The sequence below is a fragment of the Epinephelus lanceolatus genome, chromosome 17 (genome assembly GCF_041903045.1).
Source record: "Epinephelus lanceolatus isolate andai-2023 chromosome 17, ASM4190304v1, whole genome shotgun sequence".
Taxonomy (NCBI): Eukaryota; Metazoa; Chordata; class Actinopteri; order Perciformes; family Serranidae; genus Epinephelus; species Epinephelus lanceolatus.
This window is the reverse complement of record NC_135750.1, coordinates 12,601,831-12,619,411: the sequence shown is the minus strand read 5'-3', so window position 1 is coordinate 12,619,411 and position 17,581 is coordinate 12,601,831. Positions and strand designations below refer to the sequence as shown.

The 17,581-nt window shown below is 39.6% G+C and overlaps 1 protein-coding gene across 4 annotated transcripts in view; it reads left to right on the top strand.

Moving 5' to 3' along the window:
- The first annotated feature begins 12,630 nt into the window (after nt 1-12,630).
- The window catches only part of LOC117248507 (echinoderm microtubule-associated protein-like 6), a 124,734-nt gene continuing 119,783 nt past the window's right edge, over nt 12,631-17,581 (top strand). For all 4 annotated transcript variants that reach the window (XM_033613657.2, XM_033613656.2, XM_078161008.1 and 1 more), the window contains exons 1-2: nt 12,631-13,952; nt 14,557-14,846. In XM_033613657.2, coding sequence (XP_033469548.1) covers nt 14,650-14,846 — 197 coding nt within the window. In that variant the 5' untranslated portion in view covers nt 12,631-13,952; nt 14,557-14,649. The remainder of the gene's footprint in view (nt 13,953-14,556; nt 14,847-17,581) is intronic.

Below are 17,581 nucleotides of genomic sequence, written 5' to 3'. Positions count from 1 at the left end.
GCTCCGAGCCAAAACTCTCCACTCTGTGCCTATCAACCGTCCGGTCTGGCTCAGAGCTACAGTACAGCTACAACACACCACCTGTATCACCTGTTCAGTTTTTGTAAGATAAGGAGCTGGAAAAACGAATAAAAAAATCAATAAATAAAAAAAAGATCGAATTGAAGGAAAACTAATTTAAAGGGGGGTCTGCAAACGCTTCAGGCAGCTGCTGTCATAAAGATAAAATCCACAGTTTGCCACTGAACAACAACACGATGTAGAGGACATCCCAGAATATCCCTCTTTATTATTCTTAGTGCTATTAGTTGTTTTATATCTCCTACTGTTTTCTTTCTTCTTCTCTGCTTTCTCATCACCCCAGCTTTTCGTCAACTACTGCCTTTTGTGGGTTGTGTTTACGCTCCCAAGTCGTCTCAGTTTCTTTTGTTTTTTTATTTTTTTTGTTTTGGGAAGTTGTAGGTAGTTCCTGTTAGGGTCCATCCTCAGTTTTTGCGAGGCCTTGTCTTTGCAAGATGACGTGTATCCCTCTGTAGTGGGGAAAACTGAGACCACAGCGGGGTAAACCTCAGAAATTACACCTCTCACATGTTTGTTTGAGCTGAAATGCCGAAACCTGTGTGAAGGTATAAATGTAGAAATACTCAAACAAATCTTGAGCAGAAAAATCCAACTCAAAGTCCATAACCAGAGCGCACTAAACTGCATTTGTGCACTGAATAATTCTGCTTTTCTGCTGGTTAAATTTGTGCAATAAACCCGCAAAAAGCTAATTATCATTATGTTCTGTTATGTTTCGGTGCTGTCTAATTCCTGCAGTTTCACACAGAGAGAACAGAAGCAGAAAGTGGCTGTAATTTTGAGCGTTACCCTGCAGTGCTTTGAACTGTATGTATAACTTGTGTATAACAAACTGTTAAAAAAATAAACCTGTGTTTAATTTCACCTATATTTACTACTAATAATAAGACCTACCAACCGTAATAAGCTTCATTTGAGTATAACTTTCTTTACCTAAATACCTAACGATATGTACACTTAACAAATCTGAATGAAGGAGGGGAATAAATAACTAAGACCAGTAAGAATGTTTGTTAACTCAAACTTTAAAGCATCCCGTAAGGTTTCTTTTCTACTCTGGTGACATTTTTTTGACACATTTATTTCTTCCCTTAGTTATTTGGAAAATGTTTTATTGTTTCCTCCAGTATGTATTTTCTGTTCCACAGTTAAGCTATGTCTAAGGTTTATTTAGTCTGACAAGTATGGAGACGTAGATGTGCTATTAAAACAAAATTACTTTAAGCATCGCTGTTAAGTGGACAAGTCGGTTTCTAAAAAGCATTTACTGGAAGTGAGTAATGTTGCAGAATAATGGTCGCTTGCTTGTTGGCTTCAGCACTCCATTTTTTAATTATTATTTTTTTTGCCGCCTATATCCTTACAATGAAATCTGTTGAGTTACTTGATTGGTTGCTTTCATCTGGAAGTTATTTATTGACAAAATGAGCAGGAGAAACTTGAGATTTGAGTATGCAGAAACAGATTTGTTAGCATGATCATTTCTAAGGGCAATGTTTTTGAGACCTCATGATGTGAACGGCCTTCCTGTCGCATGTTATCTTTAAATTAGCATGCTGTAGTTTCGGTAGTTTGTTTACCTTCGTGTGCCAAAACTCTGGAACACCCCTTTACTGTCATTTGACCCAATAGCACCCCTGTAAATGCAGTTTCAAAACATGAAAAGTGAGCTGGTTTGGGGGGATTTAGGGCACTCAAAAAATGGATTTCATGAATATACGACAGCCTGATGTGGACGTATTCTGCAGAAAAACATTTTGCAAAATCAGCTGTCACAGAAGGTGAGTTACAAGCTGAACCACAAATCCAAACTTTTCTCTTGAAACCTGAAGTTTGAATTTGTAATTTTGTCATTAATTAACTTCCGTACACAAACAGGAAAAGTGGAGGCAAAACAGCAGGAATGAGCCCCAAAGTGTAAAAGGTGGGTGTGTTTGTTTTTCCACAGCTGGTGGTGGGGTTGGTCGGGTGGTGAAAACACCTCAAGTAACTGTCAAACTCTTCACTCTGTGATTGGTCCTGAAATGGTTCCTGTTTCTTTTCTCTTTTCTTTTTGCTACATTCTCTGGCAATTTGATAAATATAGTGTGCATTCCTCTGTCACTGTAATCATAGTAACGAGATATTTCTTCATATTGCACAATCAACAATGCCACGATGGGGGTGGGCGGGGCCGGGTTGGGGGTGGGCGGGGCCGGGGGGTTTGTAGGTGAGGTAGTCAGTGTGATGTGGACCAGGGGTCACTGCTAGTTGGATCTGCACCCGTAGACTTCTCCCCATCTCTGTTACATATGTGCAAAAAGCCATTAAAATGCTTTTAAAATGAACCAAACTGTTTGTTTTCTCCTGTGTGTCACGTTAATACATTATGGGCTTAAATTTCTCTGATATTTTGTTTATGATGGGCTCCAGTGCTCGCTGTCATACACGTCACATGATCAGAGATATGACATTGGATCGCATCAACATACATATTACCCAGCAATCATCACTGCCTATCTGTATATGCTCCTGAGACCCTGTGTGTCCTCATATGAGGACATCACATTTTGGGTTTACTTGACCTTACATTTCATTCTACTTAATGTAGACCTGTTGTCCTCGTTTGTGGACATTTTTTGTGCCATCTAGTGACAGTAAGTGCACAATACACTAATCCATGTAAAAACAAGATGACAGCCATCTCTGCCAAGTTAGTCTGCAGCCGATACTGACACAAAAGTCAACAAGGTCCAAAACCTGATCACATTCTATGGCTGAAACTTGTTTGTTTATGATTAATAATGTTTGTAGTTTGACCAGTTTTAGCAACAGTTACAAACTAAGACACTGTTAATGAGGAAGTACTTGACATTAGACATTAGAAGACATTAGGACTTAATTATCGTCTCGTTTGAGGACATGGGGACTTTATCGTCGTTGATGATTTAGTTTTTTATACTTCTTGGGACCCACTGATTCCAAATAGCAAGGAGAAATTAAAACACGCATACCAAACAGAAGTTGAGGTCTCAGGAGGCTTAACAAAAGTACCAAAGAAAATAGAAAAATACTCATTTAATTTAACAATTGTAATGTTATAGTTTAAGAACAAGCATTTGATTTTGTTATAGATGCTACTGACTATTTTACAAAAAAGAAAAAATAACACAAAGGAGATGGTTTTGCCTTTTTCATGAGCACACTGTATATAGGACATGGCAGTGTTTTTAATTTAATAAGAGCTCTTTGAACACAGGCATATTTTCAAGGTGCCAGTCACTCATAAGGACCCATTTTCTACCCAACACATTGTGGAGGGGCCACTGTCTCTATGTCCATGTCCACCCAGAGTTAAAGGGAGCACACTAAAATCTATCCTCCTCATGTTGGTGTGGATGCAGACATCAGATATTCAAACTGAGACAATCAGCGTCAGACAGTCTGCTGATTTATTTCTGTTTGTTTCCTGCAGACGTCACAGAGCCTCAGACCTCATCAAACCCAAGTTTTACTAAAACCAATGAACCCAAAGAGAGTGTGTGTGTGTGTGTGTGTGTGTGTGTGTGTGTGTGTGTGTGTGTGTGTGTGTGTGTGTGTGTGTGTGCGTGCATGTGCGTGTGCATGCATGTGCGTGTGTTACACTGCAGGGAGAGCAGGGATTTGTCAGGATTACAAACTGCATGCAGAGTGTTTAATTAAACTCTCACTGTACAGACTGTTATTTTCAATTATTCACACCAGAGCTCTTCAACATGTTTCAAAGAGGGACGGAGCAGGAACTCCCTCATAACGTATATTGTATAATACTGAGCTGCACTTCAGATAATTCTCTGAATATTTTCGGGTCTCCTCTTGTTTTTTTGGCTATAACTGGTAAGCCATCAGCAGCTGCTTTAGCCTCACCTTCTGCACTTTCGCCAGTGGTTTTTGAGGCCGACAATGTGTCAGAGTCTCTCTCTCAAAAAGTGACAAATCGTTCCACTGTGGTTCATAAGAATCTTTGTACACTTGCATTAATAATACAGCTAACTGGCTAATATGTTTCAGTATTACATACACGCTAACTAACTAGTTCACCTTGATGCTACAGATAAGTGCCGCACAGTGATTTAGCATTAGCATTAGCTCATAAGGGCACAAGGATTTATGGGTAACAGCCTGTCATTGATGTTCTGTACTGTAAATTATATACTTTTTATGAAAAGGCTGATTTTTCTTTGCTAATATGTCAGCTTTATGTTACTGTGTATTTTCAGACATATATGAATGGGAAAAAAGGGAAAACCTAAATTATCAGAAAACATATATGCAGAAAATTTGGTGGCCCCCTGCAGTAACTCTGAGGACCCCCTGGGGATCGAGAGCCCCCTGTTGAAGACCTGCGAGTTACACACACAGACTTGTGTGGCACAACTCTTCCTCATCCTCCAAACCCCTTTGTTTGTGTAAACAACTTTAACTGAAGCCTTAAAGCAGTGATCAATGCACTGTGTACAAGTCAGTGTCTTTTGTCTGTTGGCCACTAGGTGGCACAACATGACCAGTAGATCACAGACAGTATATGTGCAGTGTACATAAACCTTAAAAGAGAAGTATGTAAGTCAAACTTTATCACATTCATATTCAGTAAGTCAGCCATATAGCACACTTTATTCTTCACGTTTTTCACTGGCACAAATCTTTTTACTATTTAATCCAAACCCTGATATTTTTCTGTTTGTCTAAGGCCCCTCATCTCACACTGTTCCTGTCCAGCACAACTGAGATGAGATGTGTCATTTCACATCAACACATTTGACTCCAGGCTTTGATTTGAAAATCAAGTTACATTTTGACTCCACAGACTGTTAGAGATGCTTATATCTCATCTTGTTGAGATTATTCTCTTCATTAGGGTGTCATCCATAAATGAATCGCTTGTTTTCAGCTCATTCAAACCGCTGGCTCTTAACAAATACAAGAGCAGAGAACACGTCTGAAGTAGTTTGATGACTTGCAGTGGAAGAAGTATCCTTTGCTCAGCACCACAGTCTGATCTGCTGCTCTGCTATGAAGCGTCCAGACCTCTCTGCTGGTCTGGTTCAGGTCTGCTACTGTCCTCAGAGTACAAACTAAACCTGGAGCCTGCCCTCAGGTACCTGTTCTTTACTTATGATACTTTATACGTGTATATATTTATGACTGTGTGTACTACATTTATGTGACAGCTCAGTGTGACCTGTCTCTGTTTTGCTGCAGCAGCTACCTGTGTGTGTGTGTGTGTGTGTGTGTGTGTGTGTGTGTGTGTGTGTGTTGCCAAGGACAGGGAGAAGTCCTGTGGGAGCAGAGATCGGACTAACAAATAACAAACAACACCAAAACAAACACAGCATTACATCACACACACAGTCTGAACAGTGCTGCAGTATTTTGATCATTTATTGAAGTAAAAGTCTGCATTTAAAACTCTCCTTTTGTAAAACTACAAAAGTGTTATTAGCAAAATGTTCGTTTTAAATCGATGTTCACCAAAAAAGTTGCAAGAATAAAACATCAAACATAAGGAATTAAAGGACAGTGCTCTTTGTTGTGAAGGTAATGGCATTTTTAACATACGTCCTGCAAAAAGTACATATTTAAATGTTTTGATTATAGGCATTTCCATCTTTATCATATACGCTCACCTTTGTCTTCTGGAGGTGGGGGGATGATGAATGGTGTGACACCTAAGCGAGACACCTGCCAAGCTGCAGACCACTGTTCGAGACCAGCAAACAACAAAACCAGTTATTTGAGCGAGTCATTGCTGTTTCCAGATGCTTTTATGCTCTAAATGTGAGTGTTCTGACCAAGACATCATTGCTTTTCCTGCTGGGATAGTGACACTAAAGGTTTTTTTTTTTAAGTTTATTTATATGTTTTCCAACAAATATACACACTCACATTCAAGCACACACACCCCCCCCCCCCACCCTCCCTGGACACCCAGAAGTAAATACTTTAAGGAGAGAGAGAGAGAGAAAAAAAGTATTAATAAATAATAATACAAAAATATAATAACAATAACCATCATGATAATAGTTACAAATAAAAATAAATTAAATTGAAAAAAATTAAATGATATGAAATCATATAGAGTAAAATAAAATAAAATTATACTAAATTAAATTAAATTAAATAATAAATTATTATGTTAACACAAAGGGGCATTTCCTATTACAAAAATACTCTGCATATACACATATAAACATGCATGTTCATACATACACAGACATATAAAGCATACAAACATTAAAGATATGTACATACTTACATACTTTTTTACAGAGACACAGCTTCTTTTCCAGCAGGGATTGTGCCCAAAAAACAAGTATTTTAAGCCAAAAAATGATCCTTTCCTAACCATAACTATGTGGTTTTTGGGCATAAAGCTAACCACACATTAACCACAGTGTTGTTGAAACATAAAGTTTCAATGTATCTGCTACATAATGACGTGCAAATTGTAACATATTGTAGCTGCCGAAAGCTACAATGCCAACGTTTTCTTCTGACCACTGGGATTCCAAATTATCTGTACACTGTGGTAAAGTATTGTATACTGAACTGTGTTTTCAATACATACTGAACTGATATGTGACACAGGGAACTGTACTAAGTGTTAAGTGTTGATAATCATGTCAGAGATAGACACATTAATCAGTTTATACATTAAGTATAAATTCTGCACACTTTACATTAGATAGAGGGAGTGGACAAAATAACAGGAACACCGCACAGCACAGTGTCCCTGAAGTAGTTTATAAAGTTCAGTGTTTGCAGTCAGTCGGGAGCTGACGGTGCTGCTTTGTTCAGGAGTTGCTGTTATTGAATCCTCCCACTCTGTGAGTCTTATACATGTTTATACAGCTCCGCTGGGTCCCATTTTACATCTGAGGTAAACATTAAAACAAACGACTCAAATCAGCCCACGCACTCGTCCCCAGGTGCTCCATGGTAATGAAACTCATCTGATCCTCTGCAGGGATCAGTTTCCACTTCAGCCCACAGACTTACACAGGAGAAACACTTTACTTCTTTTGTTTTGTTTTTTGTTTGACAATGATATTGATTTGAGAGTTTTCAGTGATCATCAGCTCCTCACTGCCTGAACTCTCTGACAGTCTTAACACTTTCTGATGTCTTTGTCTATGTCTATGTTCTTACACATGGTGACTCTTGTGCATTAAAGGTCCAGTGTGTAGAATTTAGGGGGATATATTCACCATGTTTCTACAGTAGCCAAGAATGGAAAAACCAAACACTGGTTCTAGATCGGACGTTTGTGGTTTTGTACATTGCGTGTTTGTATTCGTTTTCGCAATGTCACATTTCTGCATTTCTGCATTAGCCAGAGACCCCCTCAGTAATAAGAGTGTCAGAAAAACACTCATTATTTTCACAAGAAGTGGCTTCATGTGGTGTTTTTCAACTGTTTAAATCGCTGGTCTGTTTTCTTTGGAAGGGACGAAGAGACCTGCAAGGATAATTCAGTCTCCTAATCAAGTTGAGCTCACATTAGCAAGTGCTAGGCAAGTGGGCCTTCTGCAACATGCCAAACAGCATTAGAAAAACACTGATTTATAACATGAAACTGCTTTATGCTGTGTTTTTACCTGTTTAAATCACCTGGTCTGTTTGTTTTGGAGCGGAAGAGACCTCTGTGGTTAATTCGGCTCCTGGTAAAAACCTCCTGAACAATGAACACTGAAGGAATTCTAACCAGGAGAGGTTTCGGCTGGCTGCAATCTGCAGTCCTCACCACCAGAGTCCACCAAATCACACACAGTGTTCCTTTAAAATTAGTATAATGCACATATGTCAACACAACGTGCTTGCAGCTATATTTTAGACCTTATTTTTAGTTGCAGTTATATTCATAGTTGTAACTATGGGCTCTTGAGGGTCTGTGGCCCTCAGATAGCTGACAACAATAACTATAATCCCTGACACTTTGGTGTTTAAAATAAACTAATTTTATTAAGTTTCCCTTTTTATTTTATTAAATACTTTTATTCTATCATTATTATATATATTTTTTTTAAATTTTTATTAAATTTCCCTCATACCATTGATTAAAAAAATAGATTTTTATTGTCAAGTCAATTTTTTTTAAGTCAATTTTCGCTCCTTTTATTCTTTTGTCACATGCTGTTGTATTTTATTTTTAATTGTTGTATGTCCATATTCCTTTTTGTATTTTAACATAACAGTGACTGTACTTCTATTGAGATGTTTAATAGCCTATATTTAATATTGGCCTAACTGTATTTATAAGTTTCTCTCCTACAGTTTCCTCGTTCAGCACCACGGACAGCTCCTCCACCGCTGCTGCTGCTGCTGCTGCTGCTGGTATTTGTAGTTTTCTACTCCTCTCTGACTTCCTCCCTGATACAAACACATGAACGACAAAGAACGAGGTGAACAAAACACAGATTCCCATGATTCTTTGCGGCCGTGCGTCCTCTCCAGCGGAGCCGGGGTGTTTTCTCTCCGTGCGTCATGGTTACCTCCCGATTCTCAGCTGCGACAAGTGCGTGACAAATCGCCACAATATGACCGGAAGTGAAGTGATTTTACCTTCAAAATAAAACTCAGAATTTAACAGCTGGCTTGTACCATTTTGAAGTCATATTACCCAGCCAACATTTGTATGTGGGGCCCTTGTGGGTAGTAAATGGGCTGAAAAATGGGCCCTATATGGGACTGTCCACAGGCTCCATATTGGCCCCGTGACATTTGCCCACATGGGTGGGTTTAGCCAGACAAGATGCCCATTTTGGCCCCAAATACAAATGTTGGCTGGATGATGATGAGCCCAAAATAAACTACTCTCAGTGTAGAGGAAGCACTCAAAACCTTTACTGAAGTAAAAGTCCTGCATTAAGTATATTTAAGTATAATTAGTGTCAACAAATGTACTTAAAATGTACTTTTATTATTACATTGATTATTAACACTATGTCACTGTTGTAGATACTCGAGCGAGTTTGAACTACTTTATGTACAGCTACATATGGTAAGGCCCCACTGTAGGAGCAAGACGCACAGATTTTTACAGTTGTTTTGCCTCTTTTATTTACCGATTTATCCTTTACTTAACCAGGAAGTCCCACTGAGATTGAAAATCTCTTTTACAAGAGAGACCTGGCCAAGGTAGCAGCCAATCAGAACACATTAAAATGCAACAAATACAACATATAATACAAAATCTACAATAAAACAACAACTATTCAAACATAGTGGCCTCTCAAGAAAAACAAGCACATGTCTCTGTCACCACATTCTTTATGATGCCCTTAAATTCATCAGTAGGTATAAGTGTTCTTTTTTTTGGAGATTGTTTCATGTCCAAGGTGCAGAATAGGCGAGTGCAGTTTTCCACAGATCTGTTAAAACCCGGGGCGCATTAAAAAGGGACCACCTGGAGGAGCATGGCTGGAAACTACCAGAGCTGACACACAGAAGGGAGCAGACGTTTGTCCAATATTGCTTCATAGATGAAAATATACCAGTGCTGTTGTCTGTGAGTGGTCAGTGACGTCCAGCTCACCAAATCATAAAGGATGCAGTGATGAGTAAGTGACTATATTTGTAATAAAACATAGAGATGTATGGCACACTGAATCAAGGCTATGTATAATGGAGGAGGCTGCATGCATATACAATATGTCACTGTAATCAATCACAGACAGAAAAGAAGCTTCCACAAGTTTTTATTTAGCACTGAAACTAAAACAAGGCTTATTCCTAAAATAAAAAACAATCTTCACTGGAAGCTTCCTGACTAGAGCAGCAACATGTACATTAAATGAAAGCTTGTCATCTATCCACACCCAGGTACTTGGATAGACAAGCTTTCAGTGGATTTATCGCGAGAAGTGAAAATGCTAAAATCGACTGTATTGTTTTGCATCTCAGTGTGGTTTATGTTTTGTCATAGGTTTTGTAGTCATGTTGAGTCTCTTTGTTGTTGCTTTAAGTCTCTTTTCAGTCCTTTTGTGTCTCTTTGTAGCCGTTTTATATTTCTTTGTGACCATATTGAGCCTCTATCTGTTCAGTGTGTTAGTTTGAGTCAGAGTTTGCAGGTGAAAGCCAAGGGCCCTGACACGTTGGGCCCTGGACCTGTGCCTGGTCAGCCTGTTCAGTATCCCTCTGTAGTCAGGCCCCTCCGATGGGTCACCAGATAGATCTGATGGGTTGTGAGATGATAAATGGAAGAGGAGAGAAGAAGAAACTAAGTTCTGATACAGGAATCTGGACTGATCCCTCTAATCTTTGCTTTTACTGTCAGTTTTAACTCTTTGGGCCTTGAATATTTATTAAACTAAAATCATGTGAGAAGATTAGGCTGTTAAACAAATGCAGAGCTGCAAAAAGTTGAATATGTATTTCGGAGGTGTTGTGGGCTGAAAGTATAAAGAAGCAGAAAATGAAAAAGCGTCACAGCAGGGGAGTTTTTTCGCCCCTCGAGCTCCGAGTTCAGACAGAAGTCAGTTCTCTCACATGTCTCAGACAGACGTGCACCGCCTCTCTGTTTATCTATTTTTGACTGTTTGAGTCTGAACCACTTCAATTGCAACAACAACAAACACTCACCTGTGAGACTGTGAAACAAAATATTCTGGTTTCTTTATAGTTGGATTATTTTAGATGCTAACTTTAAAGAATGACTTGATATTTGTCTGTGTTGCTTTCCCTGTTCCTTTGTCATTGGATAGAGCTGCAACTAATATTTTTTTTTCTATTATTGATTAATTATGTTGCCCCAGCATCAACCCAAAATCCAAACATAGGCCTATTTATTAACTAGATTGGAAAAAAGCTAAAAGCAGCAAATCCTCATGTTCGAAGCTGTGACCATCAAATGTTTTGCCTGAAAACTTCAGTAAATTGAAGAACTGAGCATCACAGAAATACTGTCATTATAATTTGGTATTTTATTAATTGTTGTGTGTGTCTGTGTATATATGTGGACTCAAGTCACATGACTTGGACTTCAATCACAAATTTGATGACTTTACGTAATTAAAAAAAAAAAGACTTGCAACTTGACTTGGAATTTAACATCAATGACTCGTGACTTAAGTTGGACTGTGGACGAGAAAACACTTTGTACCTTCCCCAGAGCCAAAAGATTGTTTAAAAACTTTTGTGCACATACAAAAACTGTGCTGTGGTCAACACAACATGTATTGCAATATGCACAATGTGCAGGTGGAAAATTACAAAGATGCAACAACTTCCAACTTCGCTCAACATTTCACACAAAGAACATTTAGTTGAGGCTAATATTAACACAGTTACTGAGATAATGCTAAGCTAATGTTAGCTTCACAGCTAAATACTTCTTTGACAAACTTGTTTCAACAAGCAAATACAAATTTTAAAAAGCACTCCTTTTTATTTAATATTCAACTTAATATTGACATTGAATGTGTTGAAATGCACATTATGACTTGTTTAGGACTTGAAACTCAAAGTTCAGCACTTGAGACTTGCCTCTCTTGACTTGGGACTTGAGGGCAGGGACTTGAGACTTACTTCTGACTTGCGAAATAATGACTTGGTCTCCTGGCTACATCAAAGTCAAAAAAGACTTGCAACTCAACCTCAACTTTACTATCAATGACTTGTGACTTCACTTGGACTTGAGCCTTTTGACTTGAAAATATTTGATATCTTCCCCTAAGCCAATTTGGGAACAGAAATTATGACATTTTTCCATTATTAGATAAGTCAAATACACCAAGACAGGATAGAAACACTGAAAATTCATTCTGTTGTGGTGCTGGTTAATTGTGCTATATGAATGTACAATGTCAGTACTACTTTTTTTCTCATTAGATTCAGTGGCACTTGCTTTAACATACTTGTTTTGAACAAATTAATACAAATTTCAAAAGCATTTGTCAGAGCCACAATGTGTGAATATAACACAAGTTAATTTGAATATCATGCAAAATTCCTTTCCAGACATTGTATAAAACTTAGATATTGTATAAAATGTAAAATGACTAAAATGCATGTTGTTGAATTTTGATGATGACACTCCCTTTAATTTTGTAATTTACATCATGTGCAGTTTAGTTGAGCAGAGAGCTGCATCAGGCACGGAGTGTAATTTTAACTTTTTAGTAACCCTTTCAAACTGAATTACATCTCCTGTCATTCCTATCAGACTGAATTTACTGTGCCTACAGCTCATTGGTGGCTTTTTTGATATTCAGAGGGAATGCTACTACCGCATTTCTGGGGTTTTTTTTTTTGGTAAATTAAATAAATGATTACTCCCATAAGGTGGCATTGAATTTGGTAAGGATCACATTATGACATGTGTAGCACTTGAGACTCAAAGTTAAGAACTTGGGACTTGACATTAGACTTGTCAGTCTTGACATGGGACTTGACTTTGGACATCCATCCATCCATCCATCCAGTCTAACCTATATATAATATGTGTGCACTACAACGCCTCCCCCTGACTCCATGGGCTTTTATTTTGAAGGTCACACACCGGAAGCAGTATCTAATGATCTGCTCTGTGTGAACTTGACGCTTCTGCTTGTCAGTCCGAAAACGAGCGAGCAAACATCACAGTGATGAGACTGGTCGGTCAGGGAGGGTCTCCATTACCCATCTCAAGTCCGCTTTACTGACCAGCTGAGTCCGTCTGTCTGCTCACCTGCCTGTCAGCCTGTCTATCTGTCCGCCTGCCTGTCTGTGGGTGGAGGGACTCCGCTGCAGCTGGAGGATGCTCTCCTCCTGCCGGGATTCAGGACTTTCCTCTCCCGTCATCCGGCCGGGATGCTGCGGTGTGAACCCGGGGCTTCTCCCCTCCTCTGCCCGCTGAAGTTGGATCATCTGCGGGGATTAAACACTTGTTTTCATCGCTCCTTCCTCCTCTGTCTCTTCGGCTCTCTCCGGAACTGCCCGAACATTTCACAGCTGAAATAATCCGCTTCTTTTATTTTTTGAGATTGTGGATTATCACACACCCTGTCCTCCTGCCTCTGGTGGATTTTACTCACGCACAGATTTGTGAATGGGGCTGTGAGCCGCCGCCGCCGCCGCCGCACCTTTTCCTCCTCCACCTTCCGCGCTGCGCGTTACTCGGCGGAGAGATGCTGTGAGCGCACGGGGGGATGCAGGAGAACAAAACACCCGTGCTGTAGTAACCATGGCTGGTACCGAGGTCGAGGATTAGTGTGAGGAGGGATTATATTTTCCAGGAGCAGAATCCTGCATCAGTTGTGTGTGTTCATTTGCTGTTTTTAGTCTCTTTGTGTTTGTTGGACAGAACTTTCCAGACGCGTCAGGATCATTTCTCCATCTCTGACTGTTTTATTTCCAGTTGGAAAAGTCAAATAAAACCATCTGCACGGTGGCTGCAGGTGGAGGGACCCGGAGAATATTCCAGGCTGAGGCAATAATTATGAATGAGGCTCAGAGCGCGCTCCTTTACATCTAAGGAGAAACTCTATCATAGCTTATATTTAAAAAAAAAAAAAAAAAAAGTTCGTCTCATATCTTAATGGACGCTATTAAGAACCACAAAGCATAACGGGGGCGTTATAAACTCCCTGTTTATAATTTACAGTGCAATAAAGACACGACTGGTCCTTGTAGGAACATTAAAGGAAATTACACTCAAACCACAGGAGATAAAAATACTGATAAGTGCACCAGAAAGTCTCTGCAGGACCATAACAGGAACTCCATCCAGCAGCAACCCTGGGGATGAAGATGATGATGATGATGGCTGGTGGAAAGTAAAGAGCTCTGAGCCGCCTGTTACTCTGAGACATCTGATTCACCTGCTGCTGGATGCTTAACACTACAGAGATATGATCAGGGATGGAAAATGACCCGTAAGTACTCAAATATCTCTAAAATACAGCAGCTATATGTTTGTGTAATTTGTAAAAATAAATAAATAAATAAAATTAAAAAAAGAAATAAATACATTAAAAACAAATTTGTAAAAAAATAAATAAAAAATAATGTAAAATAAAGATAAATAAATTAAAATTGGATTTGTAAAAAAAAATAAATAAATAAATTGAAAATAAAATTGTAAAAGAAAGTAAAAATAGCCTAATAATATGACAATGCCACTAAATTATGAGAATATTACAGAATTAAAAATATATTACATTAATTAAGCATCAGATAGATCATTAAACTGCAGGGTATACATTTATATCAGTTATAACCATCTTTGTTTCCTTGTTCTTTCTGTTAAGACCGAATTTCTTGACACAAAAAGATGTTTTTTAAGAGTTTAAATGATCCTGTTCTACATTATTTTATGTCCACTTTCTTTAAAAAACGAGATAAGTAAGAAAAATTAAAGAAAACTTTAATAACATCTAAATTTTAAATCTTGAAAACAACATAAATGATAAGAAAAATAACATATTTTGTCCATAAATATCAGTTAATCAATAATAAATCTGTTGTTTCGCTCTGGAGGATCTTAAACCAGAAGCAGTAAGAGTGAACCCGCAGCACCAGCAGCAGCAGCACCGGCAGCGGCGGACACGGTGTCCCGTCAGATGAGTGAGCATGTCGGACCGGAGCGCCCCGGGCTGCCGGCTCAGACTGGACTGGGTCTACGGGTACCGGGGCCACCAGTGCCGGAATAACCTGTACTACACCGCCGGGAAGGAGGTGGTGTACTTCGTGGCCGGGGTGGGCGTGGTTTACAACACCAGAGAGCACAGCCAGAGGTTTTACCTGGGACACAACGATGACATCATCAGGTAGGAGGACTGCTGCTACACCTGGAACATACAGACACACGACATATAATAGTATCATATGTATTAAAGCCAGTGTAGACTTTAAGTAAGACAAATTACAGGGGTGTCAAATATACGGCCCGTGGGCCAGCACCGGCCGTCAAAGGGTCCAATCTGGCCCACAACATGACTAGACTAAAGGTGCTTTCACACCTGCCCTGTTTGGTTTGGTTCAGCCGAACTCAAGTTTGTTTTCCCCCTACATGTGGTTTGTTTGGGCAGGTGTGAACACAGCAATCACACTCAGGTGTGCACCAGAACAACCAGACTGAGACCTTCTTGAAGAGGTGGTCTCGGTTCAGTTACAAACGAACTCTGGTGCAGTTCGTTTGTGGTGAGAACGTGTTCCTACCTGGATCTGAACCAACTGCAGTCACATGACACATTGTTTGGGTTAAACATGAGCATGTTACAGTCCTGGAGGATTATTAATGTGCACCTCCTCCTGTACTGCCTTAATATGCACATTCAGCACATCCAATGCATCAAAACATTGTTTTCTAGTTGGAGCCGCACCTCGTTTTCAAACTGTATGGTTTGCTAGCATGCTCTCACTCTGAAGTCGTCGAAATCTGGCACTTGGGCATTTGGATGCCGTTTTAGTTTGACTGCTCCCAGCAGCGTCAGGGGGAAACATGGCGGGACAAGGATGAAAGTCAAGGCGGTGAATGTCGGACTGGGGGGGTCGATGTAGTTGGATGGGTCCAACTCTTCATTTTAAACATTCTACGTCTTCTTTTATTTCTATAAATGCATACATAATATATATGTGTATATGTAGGGTGGCATGGTGGTACAGTGGTTAGCATTGTTGCCTCACAGCAAGAGTGTTCCTGGTTCGAACCCAGGAGGGAGCCCCTCTGTGTGGAGTTTGTATGTTCTCCCTGTGTCAGTGTGGGTTTTCTCCAGGTACTCCAGCTTCCTCCCACAGTCCAAAGACATGCAGGTTAATTGGTGACTCTAAATTGTCCGTAGGTGTGAATGTGAGTGTGAATAGTTGTCTGTATCTTTGTGTGTCTGTTGTGTTTTTGTGACAGCCACCATAGTTAGCAGCCCCTCCGTGACAAGCGAACAGCGCTGGAAAAACACTGATGTTTAATTGCTTTTTAATGTGAAACTGCTGTATTTAGTGGTTTACCGGTTTAAATCACCTGGTCTGTTTGTTTTGGATAGGAAGAGACCTCTGTGGTAATCTGGCTCCTGATCAAATCCTCCTGAGCAATGAACACTGAAGGAAATCAAACCAGGAGTTAAGAATTAATTTCAGCTTGTTGCAGTCTGCAATTCTCACCACTAGATGGCACTAAATCCTTCACACTGTTCCTTTAACACCTTAAAACATTTGCTGGGTGAATCAACAGTCTGTCAAACCAAAAACATTCATTGTCAAATGTTTAAAAAAGTAATTTGTGGGGGGCATTTGTCATGTTTTATAATTGTAGACCAAACAATGAACAAAAAACAAAGATAACCCGAAATGAAAATAGTTGCAGGGCTTATATTTACAAGTAAGGTGCAGCTCATATACTAATACTGTATATAATAATGTAACTGAAGAATATTTGTGGTTGGATGTATGTGGGCTGTAAGACCTGACTCGTAAATCTTTTACACACCAACACGGCTGACTTGACTGGAGGGACAAACTCTACTGAATGAACAGTGACTGTTTCACCTTCCTACTCTGATAATCGTTAGATTCTGTCTCAGAGCGACTCTTCCACTCCTCTTACTCATCTGGACGCTTTCGTTTCTTTCTCTTTTGGCTCGAGATGTTTTTTAGAAACCCTGGCGGGGTTTTATCTCTCCCACACAGTTCGGTTTATCCTCCAGTTTGACAGAAGCTAGAATCTAAACAGAAACAGATCTTTACTGTGCCAGAAAACAGCTTTTCAGGTTTTGGGGGGATGAAGTCCTCATGGGGGAGTTTTAAGGTCTGAGATTGCTGCTATGTCAGTAAGAGGATTTATGTAATGAGGAAATATTGATATTTAAATTTTATACCGCTCAGACCAGCTGGCAGTGCTTGTTGCCGGGCAGAGCCCCGGAGCAGATGAGGGCATTTGTCATTTTGCCCATGATCCCTTGGGAGAAACTCTGCCTGTCACACAATGAAAACATAGTTAGAGAGGTTTGTGATGTTTGGTAGGCGCTGTCAAGTCAGTAAATGCTCACATGGGTCTTTTTTAAAGGCAACAGTTGATGAAATATTTTGTTGTTTAAGAAGAAGAAGATAGTCTTTATTAATCCCTGAAAGGAATTGTCATCTATGGTCTACACTCCATATGTGGTCTGGACAGGAACTGGCACTGGTGACCCTCAGGTTCCCAACCTAAGTCGCTATGGGCTGAACTACAATCACTCTTTCACAGCAGATTAGTTTGTACAACTTACTGAAATGGAAGCACACTCCAGACTCAGTTGTTCAGTACACCACAGGTTTTTTTTACTAGGAGAAAGTAAAGTAATAAATGACACATTATTTGCTGTTTAGCCTGGTACCAGACCTCTGAATCACCGCCCACATCTATCATTCAAGGAGGTCTTAAGATAAAACCAGGAAATAGCCACATTCATAGGAAGTATCGACAGAGAAAGTGTCTCAAATACAGTGGCAGAGTCGACTGACAGAAATAAAAGCTCTTAAACCAGCATACACTCAGCAGCCACTTTATTAGGTACACCTTGCCTTTGCC